At 43.7% G+C, this 17,507-nt stretch overlaps 1 protein-coding gene across 1 annotated transcript in view; it reads right to left on the reverse strand.

Annotated features, from left to right (window-relative positions):
- Positions 1-17,507, reverse strand: part of DDHD1 (DDHD domain containing 1) — a 65,415-nt gene that overhangs the window by 27,340 nt on the left and 20,568 nt on the right. The window contains exons 3-4 of the mRNA XM_033063576.2: positions 12,206-12,334; positions 10,327-10,474 (exon numbers count right to left, since the gene is read on the reverse strand). Coding sequence (XP_032919467.1) covers positions 10,327-10,474; positions 12,206-12,334 — 277 coding nt within the window. The remainder of the gene's footprint in view (positions 1-10,326; positions 10,475-12,205; positions 12,335-17,507) is intronic.

Here is a 17,507-nt window from a genome sequence, read left to right on the forward strand (position 1 = left end):
AGGGGAGAAAAAAGGGAAAGGGAAAAATGGGGATGGGGAAAAAAGCAGAGGAAAAAAGGGGGAAAGTGAGAAAAAAAGGAGGAAGAGAAAGGGGGAAGGAATAAAGGGAAAAAAAGCAGAGAAAGGAAAAAAGGGGGAAAGGGTGAAAAAGGGGGAAGAAAAGGGGGGAAGGAAAAAAGGGGAAAATGGGGGAAGGGAAAAAAGCAGGGAAAGGAAAAAATGGGGGAAAGGGAGAAAAAAATGGGGAAAGGGAAGCAGCATCCTTGACATCCTTTACATCCATTTTTTTTTTCCAAAGCAGTTACTGCAGGGCTGTGCAAACAGAAATGCAAGTGCTCAGCATCTCTATTTTTAAAGGCTGGTGTGATTGCACCCCTAATCTCCTGGAGTCCTGTCCAACGAGATGGCAAAGGTTCAAATAAAGCAGAATATCCTTCCATGAAAAGGGGAAAAAATTCAGCAAGAGGATCTGCTCAAATCAGGGTTGGTTCAAGGCTGAGCTGACCCAAGCACAAAACCCCCCCTGGCACCCCCACACACAGCAGGGCAACTTCAGCAGGGAATTTCTACGTGAGAAAGAAGAGAAAATTCAAGTGCATGTAAAATTAACATGAAATTTATTAATAAAATCAATTTCTAGATGATAAAGAAAATTTGAGTGGATATAAAATTTATTAATAAAGTTTCTAGATATAAAAAAGAGAAAATTCGAGTGGATTAACTGTAAAATTTATATAAAATCTATTAATAAAATTAATTTCTAGATTATAAAGAAGAGAGAATTTGAGTGGATTAAATATAAAATGAATATAAAATTTATTAATAGAATCAATTTCTAGATGATAAAGAAGAGAAATTTCAAGTGGATTATCTGTAAAATTAATATAAAATCTATTAATAAAATTAATTTCTAGATTACAAAGAAGAGAGAATTTGAGTGGATTAAATATAAAATGAATATAAAATCTATTAATAAAATCAATTTCTAGATGACAAGAGAAAATTCGAGGGGGTATAAAATGAATATAAAATTTATTAATGAAATAAATTTCTACATGATAAAGAAGAGAAAATTCGAGTGGATATAAAATCACTATGAAATTTATTAATAAAATCAATTTCTAGATGATAAAGAAAATTTGAGTGGATATACAATTTATTAATAAAATTTCTAGATATAAAAAAGAGAAAATTCGAGTGGATTAACTGTAAAATTTATATAAAATCTATTAATAAAATTAATTTCTAGATTATAAAGAAGAGAAAATTTGAGTGGATTAAATATAAAATTAAATATAAAATTTATTAATAAAATCAATTTCTAGATGATAAGAGAAAATTTGAGTGGGTATAAAATGAATATAAAATTTATTAATGAAATTGATTTCTAGATGATAAAGAAGAGAAAATTCGAGTGGATAGAAAATCAATATAAAAATTATTAATAAATTAATTTCTAGATTATAAAGATGAGAAAATTAGAGTGCTTACCCTAAATCAGGGATTTCAGTGGCTCTGCCAACAAGGAGCTGCACAAGAAGCTGGGGGAGGGGGAAACACGGCCAGGAGAGCTGATCCAGAATTATTTCTGGATTTTTTTCCATATAATTATAATTATAATTATTTTAATTTATTTTTATTTTTATTTTTATTTTTTAAACTGTTCTCATCTCAACCCATGGGTTTTACCTCTTCCCAATTCTCCTCCCCACTCCACTGCAGCTTCAGGTTGGGGTTAAAGCTCGACACCAGCAAAAAAGAATTCAGAATTCAACTCAGGAGGAAACTAGCCAGGCAGTGAATTAAAGCTGCTCAGCTTAAAAGCAGAAGCATAGAAATATTTGTATGAACAAAGCACAGAATTTTACACAGCAACTACTTGAGGTGAAGGAAATGGTAAATAATGGTAAATATCAGAGCAGGAAAAAACATCCACTTAATTTATACAACAGTAGCAGCTGGAAGTATTGTGCTATTAGACAACCCTATATCTTTAAATCTTTAAATACAAAACCTACAGAGCTTTCTGCTGCCTGAAAGGGTCCAGTTCTTATTAAAGCTGTTCATAAACTGACTCAGAGGTTTTTTTAATATAAAAGTCAAAGCAAGAAATGGGAATTTGGAGAAAACAATGTGGCCTTGCAGTTCTGCCAAACCTTTTGGGAAAAGCTTCAGATCTCCCCTCCTAAAAACTGTGCTGGCTCTGTGTCCTGATCCAGACCTTTGGAAATGCAAAGCTTCATTTTTCTCAGATGTGGGTTCAGCTCAGGGCTGCCCAGCTGAGCTCCTGCCTCCAGCACAATCATCCTCAGCCTGGAAAATCCCAGAAGGGTTTGATTTGGAAGGGACTTTTTTCTTGGGTTACAATCCAGGGTGTGATCAAAGGTGTCTGTTCTGTCACCATCTGTTGAGGGTGGGGCAGTGATCCTGATCTCTGTGGGAGATATTCTGCTAATGGGCATCCATTGAAACCAGCTGGGGCAGTGTTCTTTATCTCCATGGGATATCTCCTGTTCATGGCCATGGTTTATAAACCAGCTGGGGCAGTGTTCTTTATCTCATGGGATATCTCCTGTTCATGGCCATGGTTTATAAACCAGCTGGGGCAGTGTTCTTTATCTCCATGGGATATCTCCTGTTCATGGCCATGGTTTATAAACCAGGCAGGGCAGTGTTCTTTATCTTTTCACACCCCATCCTTCCTCCAGCCAGTCATTTTCTGCTCATGGCCATTGAGTCCCACTGTGGCACTGATAAAATTACTGCATCCCATTGGGAGTTGCTCCAGCCAGGGGGAAGAGCCCAACATTTCTTACCAAGATAAAAACAGAGGTTTTGGGACACTAAGGGAGCCCCTTTCTCCACTGGACTCCAGAGGAAAACCGGATTTCTCCACATCCCCACTGGAGCTCCGGAGGGAAACTGCACCTTGTACAGGAGCACTGCTCCAGCTGAGCCACATCTGTCACTGCAGGAGGATGCAGCCACCATGGAATGGGACTGCTGCCAACACCCTGCCTGACGGGTGTCAGGCTGTACTCTGACTGTGTCAGGGTTTGGGGTTTGTTCTTTGTAGTACTGTATTTCTATTTTAATTTCCCTAGTAAAGAACTGTTATTCCTAATTCCCATATCTTTGCCTGAGAGCCCCTTGATTTCAAAATTGTAATAATTTGGAGGGAGGGGGTTTACATTCTCCATTTCAAATAGAGGATCCACCCTTTCTCAGCAGGCTCATCCTGGTACCAGTGCACAAAAATCTCTGTTCCACCCCATTTTTGTCACCTGTCACCCCATGGGTGTCCCAGGCTGTCAGAGCTGCACTCACCCTCTCATTATCTCCCAGCAGCAATGCACATCCATCTCCTGCTCACAGGAATCACTGCAATTCCCAGTGCACCCCCACTCATCCTGATCAGACAGAAATCCTGAGGAAAACTGGGTGCAATTTCCAGGCAATGCAGCTGCAGACACCTGCAGCCCCCCAGCACACACACCTGCTTATCTGCTCTGCTACAAAGATGGGGTTAGGATTTTTTTCTTCTTCTTGTTCCTAAAAATAAATTTCTGTTCAAAATGTTATTAGATGGTAAATCTCTCTACTCTCTTGTTAAATCAGCACCAACAGAAGTCATAAATCCTCATCTAAACAGGCAGAGAATTCACCTGATACAAATGCCTGCTGAAATACTGACTCCAGAGCAACATTATTTGAAGCTATGCATTGAAACACAAGGAAACAACTCTAATTTATGATTTTTCTAAGAAAAAAACCCCCACTCATGCACAGATGCAATGCACACCTTAGAAAGAATTCTGACATATTGCTATTTTCCATGCAAGAAGTAATGGCCTGAAAATAGGTACTTTGAGATTCACCATAAATAAAATGTGCCTGGCTGCCTTTCCCTGATTAAAATAATAAATAACAACCCCATATTTTCACAGATATACGTCCTTGCTTAAATTGAGTATATTCCAGAGATATTTAACATATTTAGAATTATTACTGCAGGGTTTTTTACATCTCATGCTACTAGTTCTGTGATTTGCAAATATTCCATTAAAAATAGGGAGCTGCAAACTGAGTTAACTTCAGCTACTTCCCAAATTTTGCAGAATGATGCTGATGTTAACAGAGCAAAATGCCTGAAAGCTTGAAGAAACAATTCATTTTACTTTCAAGTCATCTTTGCAGACTCTATTCAGTCAGATGGTCCATGAGAGAGAAAGAGGGAATGGGCTTTAATTTAAACCTTAAACATGCCAGCTTCTTACTCTAAACTCTTGATTTCATAAAATCACAGAATCCCAGAATGGTTTGGGTTGGAAGGAACCTTAAAGCTCATCCAGTCCCATCCCTGCCAGGGCAGGGACACCTTCCCCTGTCCCAGGGTGCTCCAAACCCTCTCCAACCTGGCCTTGGGCATTCCAGGGATGGGGCAGCCACCTGGGCAACCTCTTCCTCAGTTCCATCCTCTCAGTGAGGAATTTTTTCCTATTATTTCCTCTAAACCTGCCCTATGTGCCAGTTTAAAGTCATACCCTTTATCCCTGATGCTGAAAGAAAGGGCAATGGGATATTCCCAGAAAAACCCACCACAGTTCTCACTGTTCCCTGCACAGCATGTGGATCCATTCCTGGATTTTGGTGCCACAACTGGTGACTGGGGTTCTAAATCATTCCCCAGCTGCTCTCATCCCGCTGGAGTTCCCTCAAACCAGCCCTCACTGCCTCCTTGAGGAAATAATTCCACTTTATTGAGGAAATTCAGGGCTGGCTTGGGCTGAGTTTGCTAAGCTGAAGTGAGAGCAGCAGGCACGAGTAAGAAAAACGGGGATGTGCTGAGAGATGAGGAAATGGGAGGGTGGCTGCTCCCAAACTGAGCTCAGAAATGCCAAAGAGCAACACACAAGTCATGTCCTGCCACTGCTGCTCCCAGGAAACTGCTGGGAAAATTGGTGCTCCCTGACATAGCCAGACTCATCCTCCTGCACAGCAGAGATGGAAACTCCAGGATGCAAACAAAGGAAGCACGACAGGGATTCACCCTCCTTCCTTCTGGGATTCACATTCCATCCTTTTGGGATTCACCCTCCATCCTTTTGGGATTCACCCTCCATCCTTTTGGGATTCACCCTCCATTTTTTTGGGATTCACATTCCCTCCTTTTGGGATTCACACTCCATCCTATTGGGATTCATCCTCCATCCCATTGGGATTCACCCTCCATCCTTTTGGGATTCACATTCCATCCTTTTGGGATTCACTCTCCCTCCTTTTGGGATTCACCCTCCATCCTATTAGGATTCACATTCCATCCATTTGGGATTCACCCTCCCTCCTTTTGGGATTCACCCTCCATCCTTTTGGGATTCACACTCCATCCTGTTGGGATTCACCCTCCATCCTTTTGGGATTCACATTCCACCCTTTTGGGATTCACATTCCCTCCTTTTGGGATTCACACTCCCTCCTATTGGGATTCATCCTCCATCCCATTGGGATTCACCCTCCATCCTTTTGGGATTCACATATCCTTTTGGGATTCACCCTCCCTCCTTTTGGGATTCACCCTCCATCCTTTTGGGATTCACTCTCCATCCTTTTGGGATTCACCCTCCATCTTTTTGGGATTCACCCTCCATCCTTTTGGGATTCACCCTCCATCCCTTTGGGATTCACCCTCCATCCTTTTGGGATTCACATTCCATCCTTTTGAAGGATAATTCTTCATGACCAGAGGGACTGAAGCTGCTTTGTTGGTTGATCACAGGATCCTGGGACAATCCTGGGAGATCCAGGCTCTTCCAGCACTGCTCTCCAAGGGGCAGGAAGGTTTGCCCTGCAGGGAGGAGCTGGCACAGAGCACTGCAGGCACTCCCTGTCCCCCCTGCCAACTCCTCACCCCCATCTTCCAGAGGGAATCCCACATTTTCACAGCACCTGGAGTGATCCAGTTTCCAGCTGGGATGGTGTGGGCAGGGAAAAGGCACAAACAAGGGATGGGGGGAGGCTGGGAATGGGAGCAGCCCTGGGGATACACCCAAATCCTGAACAGGCTGTTCAACATGCAGCTTTATTACCTTATTATATTTATTACCTAACACAACTTATGTGTTAGGTAATGAATTTACACAAAACAAGCTGTTCCAAAAGCACTTCATGCCCTAACCATCACCTTTTACCTCTTGGCCTGAACTTCTCTTGCAAGACAGGCTCAAGTTGAAACCTGTAAGCCAATATTTACCAGTTGGGTGCTTAATTCAGAATTAATACCTGCACCAAAGGATGAAAAACAAGTATCTGGTATGTATTTAATGCAATGCAAGCATTTAAATGGAATGCAAAGCTACCAAATACCTGAAGAGCTAAAATTACAGAAAAGATTTTACAGGAAAATCTTCATTTGAGATTCCAGCAGCACACATTAATGCAGTGAAAAGCTTCTGAGAGGCTCTGCCCAGGCTTGCATATCAATGGAAATGTACCAAAATAGCTATTCCAAAGTAATTATCCTAATGATAATCCACAATTAAAATTCTTTCTAATGGGTCTTGCAATAAAAATGTAATTGGTGATTAGGCCAAGATGCTGTGCTTGTGCAGGCAGCAATTCTTGAGCTATGAGCAGCAGCACAAATGGGATTTTGGAATCCAAACAGGAGATTCAGACAGAGGCAGAGCCCAGCTTCAGGCTGAGAGCAGCCCAGAAGTGACACAACACTGCAGCTGGGATGGAAAAACACAGGAGAGTCACTTCCCTCATCCCCCAGGCACAGGAGCTGATGAAATTTAGCTCAGCCTAAAGCTCTGAGCCCAGCCTAAGGCAGGTGAAAGGTCTGAAGGTTTTCAGCTGGGTCAGGTGAAACAACAAGAGCTTTGCAAAGGAGGTTGGATAAAAACATTCCTAGATGTCCAGAGGGGAGCTGCAAGATCACCAGAGGGATGGAGCATCTCTCCTAGGAGGGAAGGATGGGAAAGTTGGGAATGTTCAGCCTGGAGAAGAGAATTGCATGGGGTGTTAGGGGTGACAAAATGTGGCAGAACCTTCAGGAGAGCTGGGGAGGGACTGGGGACAAGGGATGGAGGGACAGGACACAGGGAATGGCTTCACTGCCAGAGGGCAGGGATGGGTGGGAGATTGGGAATTGGGAATTGTTCCCTGGGAGGGTGAGGCCCTGGCACAAGGCACCCAGAGAAGGTGTGGCTGCCCCTGGGAAGTGTCCCAGGCCAGGTTGGACAGGGCTTGGAGCAGCCTGGGACAGAGGAAGTTGTCCCTGCCAAAGGAATGGGATGAGTTTTAAACTCCCTTCCAACCCAAACCATCCCATGATTCTGAATTATACTCTATTTGTGTAACAACATTCACCCACAAATCCAACAGAACCACAGATGACCTTCTGAAAGAATGAAAAAATACACTCCAAAGAAGAATGTGTGAGAGTGCACAGCAAAAACACATCAAAAGAGATTTATTTTGAAGCTAACACCCTGCCTTATCACAAACCAAGGAATTCCAGGATTCTGCACCTGATGGCAAATAAAAGCCCTCCAACTAAGGAACATTCTGCCAAAACACCCTGGTTAGGAAGAAATGCAGACTGCAAAGCTTTCTCCCTCAAATGCCCATCCCTGTGGTACCACCTCAGCTCAGCACACATCATCCTGCTCATGCTGGGGCAGCTGAATCACTGCTCCAGCCTGGAGGAGGGACTGAATCTTCCCAGACAGCTCCCAGAGAATATCAGTGCTGACAGGAGCAGCTTGTTGCACCAGCTGCTGAGCTACATTTAGATAATAAATGTGTTTAACTACACAGAGAAAAAACAAAAATTATGTCACATCCAGCACAGGCCTGCTCATCCAAGCATCCATAAATGCATCTTTTCCATTTACCTACTCACAGGACACCCTGCAACCACAGCATCCAGCCACACTAATAAGGAGATTGAGCTGCAGTCCTTAACGAAATTAGTGTGGATAATTTGGAATTTCCCTGGACAAGGGTTCTGTTTTCATCTCTGTAACAGCAGGATCTGTCTAATGATGCAGCAGCATTTGCTCAAGGTGGGAACCTGAGGACAGAAGGTGTCAAATGAGCTCTGGTGGGGTCCAGCCACAGGTTTCCTGCTAAAAAATGTGCATTCAAAAGGCAAAATAACCCCACTGACATCTCCTCTCCACAGTCTGACTTCAAAGTGTGAATGGTCAGAAATAATAATTTTCCTTTTCAAAAGGCACCACCGTGTGCCTAATGGAAAAGCATGTAAAAAAACCACCCCAAAAGCCAAACACCACACAAATATCAGGGATGAAGGTGCTAACAGAAAGTGTGAGAGCTTGGCAGACATTCCTTCTGAAACCTCTCCCTGGAACATATGGGACATTCCTCACTGGTAAAGATTTAAGTGGTTATTAAAAAAAAAAAAGGAAAAGAAAAAAAGATACTTCAATCTAAAATGATGCTTTAATTTGCAAATTCTGTGCAGAACGCAGAATTTATGCCAATAATTAGCATTTTAAAAGGCTATGCAATGCTGTCTGGTATTTCTTGAGGATCTGAGTGAGATTTACTGAAGCACATAAAGTCTTGTGTCCCTTTTTGAGAAAATATTTGATATGCTGGGCTGTCAATTAGAGCAGGACCTATGGAATGAACATCTCTGCACTGTGACCTGAGCTGGAGTTAATCCATCCATGTAACCCCTGTATCCATGGAAAAACGGAGGAGGGAGAAAGATAAAGAAGAAATATTTAATGATTGCAAGGCTGAAGTTTTATTTCTGGTCACTGTTAGAACAGCAGCTCATACTGAGGCTATTTACATTCCCAGTGTAATTCCATCACAAAAACTGAAGTGTTTACATTCATTTTGTGACTAACTTTGAACCAAGGGCTTTTTCTCTCTGCTTTGGATTGCTGGCTCTTAAACAAGGTGAAGAGCAGAGCAGGAAAGGGGGTGGGGAGCTGCAGGCTGGTGATTTCAGGTGACAAATGACACACAAGTGACATCAAAAGGTTCACCCTGGCCCCACAGAGGACACTGGAGTGGCACAAAGAGCTGTGGGGACACGAGAGGCTGGTGACAGGATGGCACAGAGCACACTGCCCTGACCTGCAGTGACATTCTGGAGGCAAGCAGAGGGTGACAAAGCTCCCAGCACAAAATCCCAGCTCTCCTCACAGGGTTTGTCAGTGCTGATGGCACCTGGAGCTGTTTGGGACACACCTACTGAACCAGCCAGATCTGTAATTAACACCTTCTCAGCTAATGAAGGATTCCTCAGTGCCACCTCACCCCTCATTCCTGTCATCAGGAATTTATAATATTTTTCTAAGATTCAAACCCATCTTTTCAGGTGCACAAAATCCCAGATTGCTTTGGCATGGAAAGGACTGACAGATCATGAAGTTCCAACCCCTGGCACTCACTAGACCAGGGAACCTTGAGCACTCCCAGGAATGGAGCACAGCTCTGGCAAACATCATTCCCAAACCACAGAAGACACTCAGTGAAGATTTCACAGCATTTTGGTCACATTTTGCTTTTCAGCCAGGCTCTGTGCACAGCTCCATCAGCAGCCTCCCATCCATGAAGGGCTCTGTCCTGTCAGGAATGACAACATTCCTGCACCTCCCCACTCCCCCTCTTGCACAGGATGCAGTTTGTTTGCCCACTATCCCAATTCTGAGCTCTGAGAGTTTCCAGTCTGGAATTACTTTCCCATTCCACTTCATCAAAAATGTTCTGCTCAGTTATTCTGTCAGGCACTTCATTCACCCAGGTCTCACTCAGAAATAACATTCCCCTCAACTTTGACCAAATGAGAAACCTCTCCCTGCTCAGCAGGAGCCAGAATTTCACAGATTCCTTTGGGCTGGAAAAGATCTCTGAGGTCAACAAGTCCAAGCTGTGCCCAATCCCCAGCCCAGAGCTCTGAGTGCCACATCCAGGAATTCCTTGGGCACCTGCAGGGATGGGGAATCCAAACCTCCCTGGGCAGCCCCTTCCAACCCTTTCCATGGAGAAATTCCTCCTGATGCCCAAGTTGAACCTGCTCTGGTACAACCTGAGGCTGTGTCCTCTTGACCAGTTCCTCAAAAAGTCACAAAACCAGTGATAAAATGGTGATAAAATCAGAATAAACCTTTGCTCCTCTGGCTCACAGCTGCTCTCATCCCAATTCACATAAAAACCAGTGTACCCACAACACAAATTAATGGCTCAGGACAAGAGGAGGAGAAGGAAAACAAGGAAAAGATCCAACCCAAAGGCTCTGCTGCCACTCACAACAACAGCCTTCCAACATTCCAAGGCACTCACATGGCTGTGTTTTTGATGATCCTTCCTTGGTCCATCTTCTGCCCAATGCCATGCACAACAAACACGATGTGACTGGTCTGGGGTGGCTTGTCTTCTAATGTGGCTTCTTCTACATAGCCTCTATGTAGCCTTGTGCCACTGCTGGAAGCTGCAGGAGGAACATTATCCCACATCAGTGACATCCTGCCAAGTGCAGGGCTCTCCTCTGCTGACAGAAGCTTGGCTTTTCTCAGGCCAACACATTGAAAATCAGATTATATAATACAGAATCACAAAATTAAAGGATTAGCACCTATTTTTAAACACAGGCACTTTTAAAAGCCTGAAAGGTTTGGGCAGCCAGGTGATATCTAGATCCATTTCCACAGCACAGGGAATTGATTTCAGGTCTGTTTTGGACATCAGCTCTTCAGAAAGCAGTTGTGTAAATGTGCACACACTTTTACAACACAAAACCCTTCTCCTGGGTGTCTCAATCAATGGAATTCCCTCTGTCTCCCACAGCATGGAAGGACCATGGAAATGACTTGGCCACATTAAATGTTGTCAATTTATCCACCCCAATCAAGAGAGCTGGTTGGAAACCTTTAAAATTTATCATTTTGATAGGGATAACTTGTTTTATTTTGAGCTGATCCAACCTGAAATTTCCCCCCTCATTCTCCAGCTCTGTGGCCAAATTCAAAATCAATTCCCCAGGGTGAGTGAGGGCATTTTCTCCCTGCTGTGCTGACAAAGCCATGGGCACAATGTGCCTCCATCCCCCTCTAGTGACATGCAGGGGACCACACCAGGCACCAGAGCTGCCCTCAAAAACTGGAACTGACAACTTATTGTGGATTTAAAGAGGAGTGAAACACCCCAAACCCACTAAGGGCATTTTTCACCTGAGGTTTTATTTAACAAGTGAGCTTCTCTTTGTTATTTCTCCCCCACAAACCATTTAGGACAGATATTATTTATTACACATTATCCCAATGGTGTTCTGGCTAAATTACTTCATTTCTTCTGCAACTGAAGCACTCAATTATGTTATTTTTTTTAGGAAACATTAATTAAGTGTTCACCCAGGAATCCTGAGGGGTAAGAGGGCATTAATTCCAGGGCAGAGGGATGCAGATTAAAGTCAGACCTGGGACCTGACCTTGTCAAAGCAGATGTGCAGGTTCTTGTTCTGCTGTCCCGCACAGGACAAGCTCCCATTTTCTAAGCTGGCAATAATTTGATTTTTCCTTGAGAGTCACCACCCTCTCTTCCAACCATTTCAGCTTTGCTGCTTTTCTAACTGGGAGTTTTGAGCTTAAACAAACCTGAATTCCTCCTGGAAATAATTTCTGTCTAAATGCCCTTTCCTGTCAGCTCATGCTTCTGTTTCATGAACAGAAAAAAAGGTGGGGAGAGGGAAGGTATGGTCATGTATTTAAGAAATGCATCCCAATATGTAAGTACCCAGCAGTAAAATTAAGGTTTTAAAAAGAAAATTTTAAATTTTGCCTTAATTAAAATGAAGGCAAAAGGAACTGTAATGCTTACATTATTACAGGAATAATTCTAATTTTACAGTACCTTCTGGACTCTACCACTGTAATATTTTCATGTATTTGTTATGCAGTGCTAACTGCTGCATCCAAACCCATCAAAATATGGAATAAAATTAAAATAAATTAAATATGTAATGTAAATTTTAAAAAATTAAAATATTCACATCTAATTACAATTATTTACACAACCTAAGGACTCTGAACACTCTCATGAAGTAAAAAATGCAATGGCCAAAAGTGGGCTACTCATATTAAAATCTGAAATATCCTTTTGGGGTTAAAGCAACAAACCTCAAATTGCACTTTCAATATTCTTTACAAAGTCTGGGAAGGATTACCTTTGGAAAACCCCAACTTTTGTGTAACAGTCCTTGCAATTTTGGATGTGGTGGCATCACTGTACAGATAAACTTCATCCACACTGTGCCAGTCCACGTGGTTACGGCTCAGCTTGAGACTGTGAATAGCTGCAGCAAAGGGAAAAACATTGAATTTAGGTGGGGAAAAAAAAATCTTTAAACAAAGACAGAGAGAGAGAAAAGGGTGATTTACACACAGGTGAAAATCTACAGGTCCATTATGCCTAAATTTGTGTTATTTCTTACCTTGAGGAATTTTTACAGCTGGGTTTAATCTGAGCAGGACAAGTAGCAGTTTGAAGATCACATCATTCTCTTCCCACACTCATTTTGGGGTGGGAAGTACCCAAAATATTCCCTTAAATGCAGCAGGGAATGGATCCTGCAACACTAGAGGTGGGTGTGATGAGCAGGTGGTTGGCCCAGGTATTTTCATCACTAAAAAAAATGGAATTTTTGAGCTGTTCTGCTCTAACACACAGGCTCTCCCTTGCTAGAAGGCTCTTGCTGCATTTCTTCCCTTTCAGAAATATCTCAGAAATGCAGCTCAATGAGCCTCTGAATGAGCAGTTTCTGGCACAGAACAGAATTTAGCTCTTTCAAAAGCCACTAAGAGCTCCAGTGGTTGGGGTTTTTTTATTTTTTTTTTGCTGTGTGCTGATTGTGTTTTTCCAGATTTGGAACTGATTGAGCTCTGGGCTCAACCTCATGACACACAGCCTGACTGTCAGGATTAAACAACAGGCACGTTGTGCTGCAAAAATCAAAATCATCTTAGGCTTGGAGCTTGCAGGAGCCAAGCAGTGCCACAGCTGAGTTACAGTAATTTGGATTTCACCAAAATTTGCTGCTGAGGTCTTGTCAAATGTGGGGTGCACAGCATTTGGAGAGGGACAACAGGAATAGCCCTGTGAGCAAAGAAATGGTGATTTAGCTGGAAAGCCCAAAATCATGGAAAACCCAAAGAAGATGTTCTGGGGTTGTTTTTTTCCATAGAGCAGAGCTCTAACCTGTCTCCTCCTTCCATCACCCAAATGAATTTTTTATACTCTTCTGAAAACATTCTGAGAAAGCCTGAGCCATCACAATTTCCAATTTTATTTCTTCTGCAGCACAAACCAGCTCAGCCAGATGTTGTGACCTTTCTCCTGCAATAGTTTTTGTTTCTTTGCCAAAGCAGACAGACTGATGAAAAACCAAGCAAAATCCTCAAGGAACACAGGGATTAGAGGATTAGCCTTTGTGCTGTGGCAAACAACTGATCCACCAAAATAACTGGAATTACAACGTTGTTTTACACTGACAGAGCAACAAGAGGAAAGAAATAAACCTGGCTTTGAAGAGCAGAAATGGCCTTCAAGAACTGTTCCATGTGCATTCTGCAAAATCCCTCCAGAGAATGATCCTGGGAAAGCTGGCAGAGGAGGGAGGGATTTGATGCCCTTGGAGGGTGCTGTGTTCAACATCCAAAAAAAAAAGAAGAGGAAGAGATGTGGTTGAATCTCTATTAACACTCCAAACCCAGCAGTTTGTGGAGGAGTGATCTTCAAATTCCTTCTGGAATGGAGGCCAGCCTACCTAGTGGAAGGAACATAAAGGAACAAGCAGTTCTTCCCTACCCTGCACTAATTATTCCCACTTGGGAAGAACAAATTCCTCACTTTGATGCTTTTTCTTCCTGTGGATATGGAAGGAATATCAACATCAACCACAAGATGGGTGTTGGAACCCAGAAATCTGGGATTTTTGAGCTTTCTGTGCTTCCTGGCACACTGCTGTGACCTGAGGTCTTGGAGAAAGCTCCAGATTTGGGTGATGGAGTTAAAATCAGGGGTGTGCAGTTAAATAGAAGTGTGTGATTTCACATGGGGAAGGGTTTGGAATATGGGGTTTTAGAATATAGCAATAGGTATGGGACAAGATGGAAGGTTTTGGGTGTTGTCTTTTTCTATCTTCTTCCTTCATGATTTAAGGGTGTAATTTTTGGTTGGACAGTTGGTGCTGCACTGAGGGTGACAGGAGTTTGGTTATTGGGTAAAAGTATCAATAATAGAGGTGTTAATTCCTTATTGGACTGTTTAGCTTTAAAATACCTTATACCTAGCTGGATCTGTCTCCATTCTGCTCACTTTTAGCTGGTAGCTGGAAGTGCTGCAGAACTCTCTGTACTTTAAATAAGATTTAATAAACAACCAAGCCCAAATATGAGAAATTAATCTCCTTCTGTTTTTAATTCTGGCTCTGAGTGAAGACAGAAGAAAATGAAGACAGAAGGAAATGAAGACAGGGCACTGATAGGTGATGCAGTCACCACATTTACAGATGTGGAAGCACCAAAATGCTTCAAATGAAGCTCAGCAGGACCAAGTGTGAGATCCTGCAGCTGGGTCAGGGCAATCCCAGCACAGATTTGGGCTGGAGGGAGAATGGACTGAGAGCAGCCCCAAGGAGAGGAGGAACCCAACCCAGCCTTGAGTCTGCAGCCCAAATGGGTCCTGGGCTGCATCCAAAGAAATGTCACCAGCAGAGAGCTGGGAATGCTCATCTGGAGAGGAGAAGGCTCCAGGGAGAGCTCAGAGCCCCTTGCAGGGACTAAAGGGGCTCCAGGAGAGCTGGAGAGGGACTGGGGACAAGGCAGGGAGGGACAGGACCCAGGGAATGGATTGAAACTGGAAAATGGGAGATTTAGGTTGGATATTGGGAAGGGATTCCTGGCTGGGAGGGTGGTGAAGCCCTGGAATAGATTCCCAGAGAAGCTGTGGCTGCCCCTGGATCCCTGGAAGTGTCCAAGGCCAGGCTGGAGCACCCTGGGACAGTGGAAGGTGTCCCTGCCCTGTCCCCTCCAACCCAAACCATCCTGGGATTCCAGGCACTACTCAGCACTGTTTTCTGCATATTTAGCAACACTTTCAAAAGACATCCTTTAAAACTGGGTCCACTGTTAACAAAACACCACAGGAAAGTGGCAGTGGCCTTCAGCAGGACCAAGCTTGGCCCTTGACTTCTCTGAGATGTGCCATTAATGCACACATTGCATCCAGGCTCAGATCAGTTACAGCACTTGCACTGTGAACTCTTCCTTTCTACACTGAAACAGAAAAAAAACCAACCAAAACCAAAAATCACGTGTTGGTCCTTGCTTCCCAGTTTTTCTTCAGCCACAAAATATCAGGAGTTTTTTAGGGAAGTGGCAGGATCCAGAAGAGGCACAGGGACACTGCCTCCCAGAGAAGCTACCAATTTGCCAGGAAGGTAACACATTCTGCAATTTTAATTGACACATTTACATTTCCTTTTGATTCTAGCAGTAAATTTTGCTTACCAACACATTCCCTGCTTTGCTTTGGAGCTTTTTTTTTTAACCCAAGATTCTTGTCTTCACTTTTTAATTTCCATAAAACTGTGATGTCTGTCCATCCTCAAACCCTGGATGTGATTCTACAAACCTTTGGCCTCAGGCTGGATGGGATTTGGAATGGGATGGGCTTTAAGGACCCTTCCAATATAAATATTTCTGGGATTTGATTCTCTGATTATTGACAGTGGAGAGATTATTAAAACCTTTGAGAGTTCAACCAAAAGCAGTTTTTGCTGCTGACAGCCCCAGGGGGTGTTAATAGTGAGTCAGGGAACACAAAAATGTCTTTGGGGAGGATTTGACAGCAGTCTGAAAAGAAACATCCTAAAAAAAAAAAACCCAAAACCATTCAAACTTTGCAGGGATGGGATTTCACAGACTGACCCTGCTGGTTTAAAATGGACCTGAGGAAGGGAAAGTGATGTTAGCTGAGGATGAAAACAGGATTGACATTCTGTGTGTCCTGTGAGGCTGCAGAGGGGCTCACACTGACAGCTCTGGGTGTCCCAGGGTGACACAGAGCCACCAGGGCATGTCCTAGAGTGACACAGAGCCACCAGGGCATGTCCTAGAGTGTCACAGAGCCACCAGGATGTGTCACAGAGCCACCAGGGCATGTCCCAGCCTGGCTGAGGCAGCCCAGGCACAGAATCCAGATGAGGCACCAGGACAGGCTCAGGGGAAATCTCTTCTTGCTCATCTCTCTGCCTGCTGCATCCTCCAGGAGCACAAATTCCCCACCTGAGGAGTCTCTCCAGGGCACCAGGCTGGGATCCTGCTGAGCTTCACTGAGATCTGAGTGCCCAGGACAATCTCTCCCATCAACCTCCCTCTGGACCAGACTTGCCCTGGATTTGTTTCCATGCTGGCACTTCCCTGGCACTGGGAACATCCCCACAGACACCTCTCTGCAGAGAATCTCACCTCTGTGAGATTCCCCAGGTGCAGAAAAGCCCTGCACACTCTCCTGCAGAGGAGAAGCTCTGGAGAGACGTTCCAGTGACTCCCAGAACCTGGAGAGGGCTTTTAAAAAAAGGGAGAAACAACTTTTTACATGGGGAGATAGACAGGACAATGGGGAAGGGTTTTAAATTAAAGGAAGAGATATAAAGAAAAAATTCCTTACTGAGGGTGGTGAGGTTCTGAGGTTTCCCAGAGCTGTGGCTGTCCCTGGAAATGTCCAAGCCAGGCTGGATGGGGATTGGAGCCCTGGGATAGGGGAAGGTGTCCCTGACCTGGCAGGGGTGGAGTGAGATGGGATTTAAAAGTCCTTTCCAACCCAAACCCTTTCCAGGATTTTAGTTTGGGATTCAAGGGCAAGTCCTTGGAGATGAAGCCAAATTTTGGGTTCTTCTGTAGCCAGAACTTGGTAATGAAACATTTCTCAGGAATACCAAGCAAGACAGAGCTGCAGTGTGAGCACAAGAAAAGCTCAGCCCTGCTGGAGATGGAAGGTGGGATCAAGAAGGAATTTCTTTCAGCTGAAAAAATCAATGGTCACTATCACAAAAACCTCCAGTTTCACCAAGATGAACACTGAGGGGAAAAAATCCCCTAAAAAGTTGAAATATGAGCCATAAAACACAGAACAGATACCCCCAAAGCCTTGCAGGACCTGATCTCAATGAGGCTTTTGACTCATCTTGAGTCCAAGAACTGGAGAATAACTGAGAGCAGAAACCCTGAGCTGTGTTTGTGCTCATGGCCAGGAACTGTGGAGAACCCAGGGATGTGCACATGGGAACATCCCCCAGCTGGAGGAGCTCAAACCTCCTGGGGCCAACTGCTCACAGTGAAACTCCTTTTTTTAGCTCAGCATCTTTTCTACTTGATGCTTTCATCCACCTGCCAAGAACAAAGCACGGGGTGGATCCTTGAGTCTGATGGTGCTCAAGTCAAAAATCAATCCAGGGAAAAGCATCT

The sequence above is a fragment of the Catharus ustulatus genome, chromosome 6 (assembly GCF_009819885.2).
Source record: "Catharus ustulatus isolate bCatUst1 chromosome 6, bCatUst1.pri.v2, whole genome shotgun sequence".
NCBI lineage: Eukaryota > Metazoa > Chordata > Aves > Passeriformes > Turdidae > Catharus > Catharus ustulatus.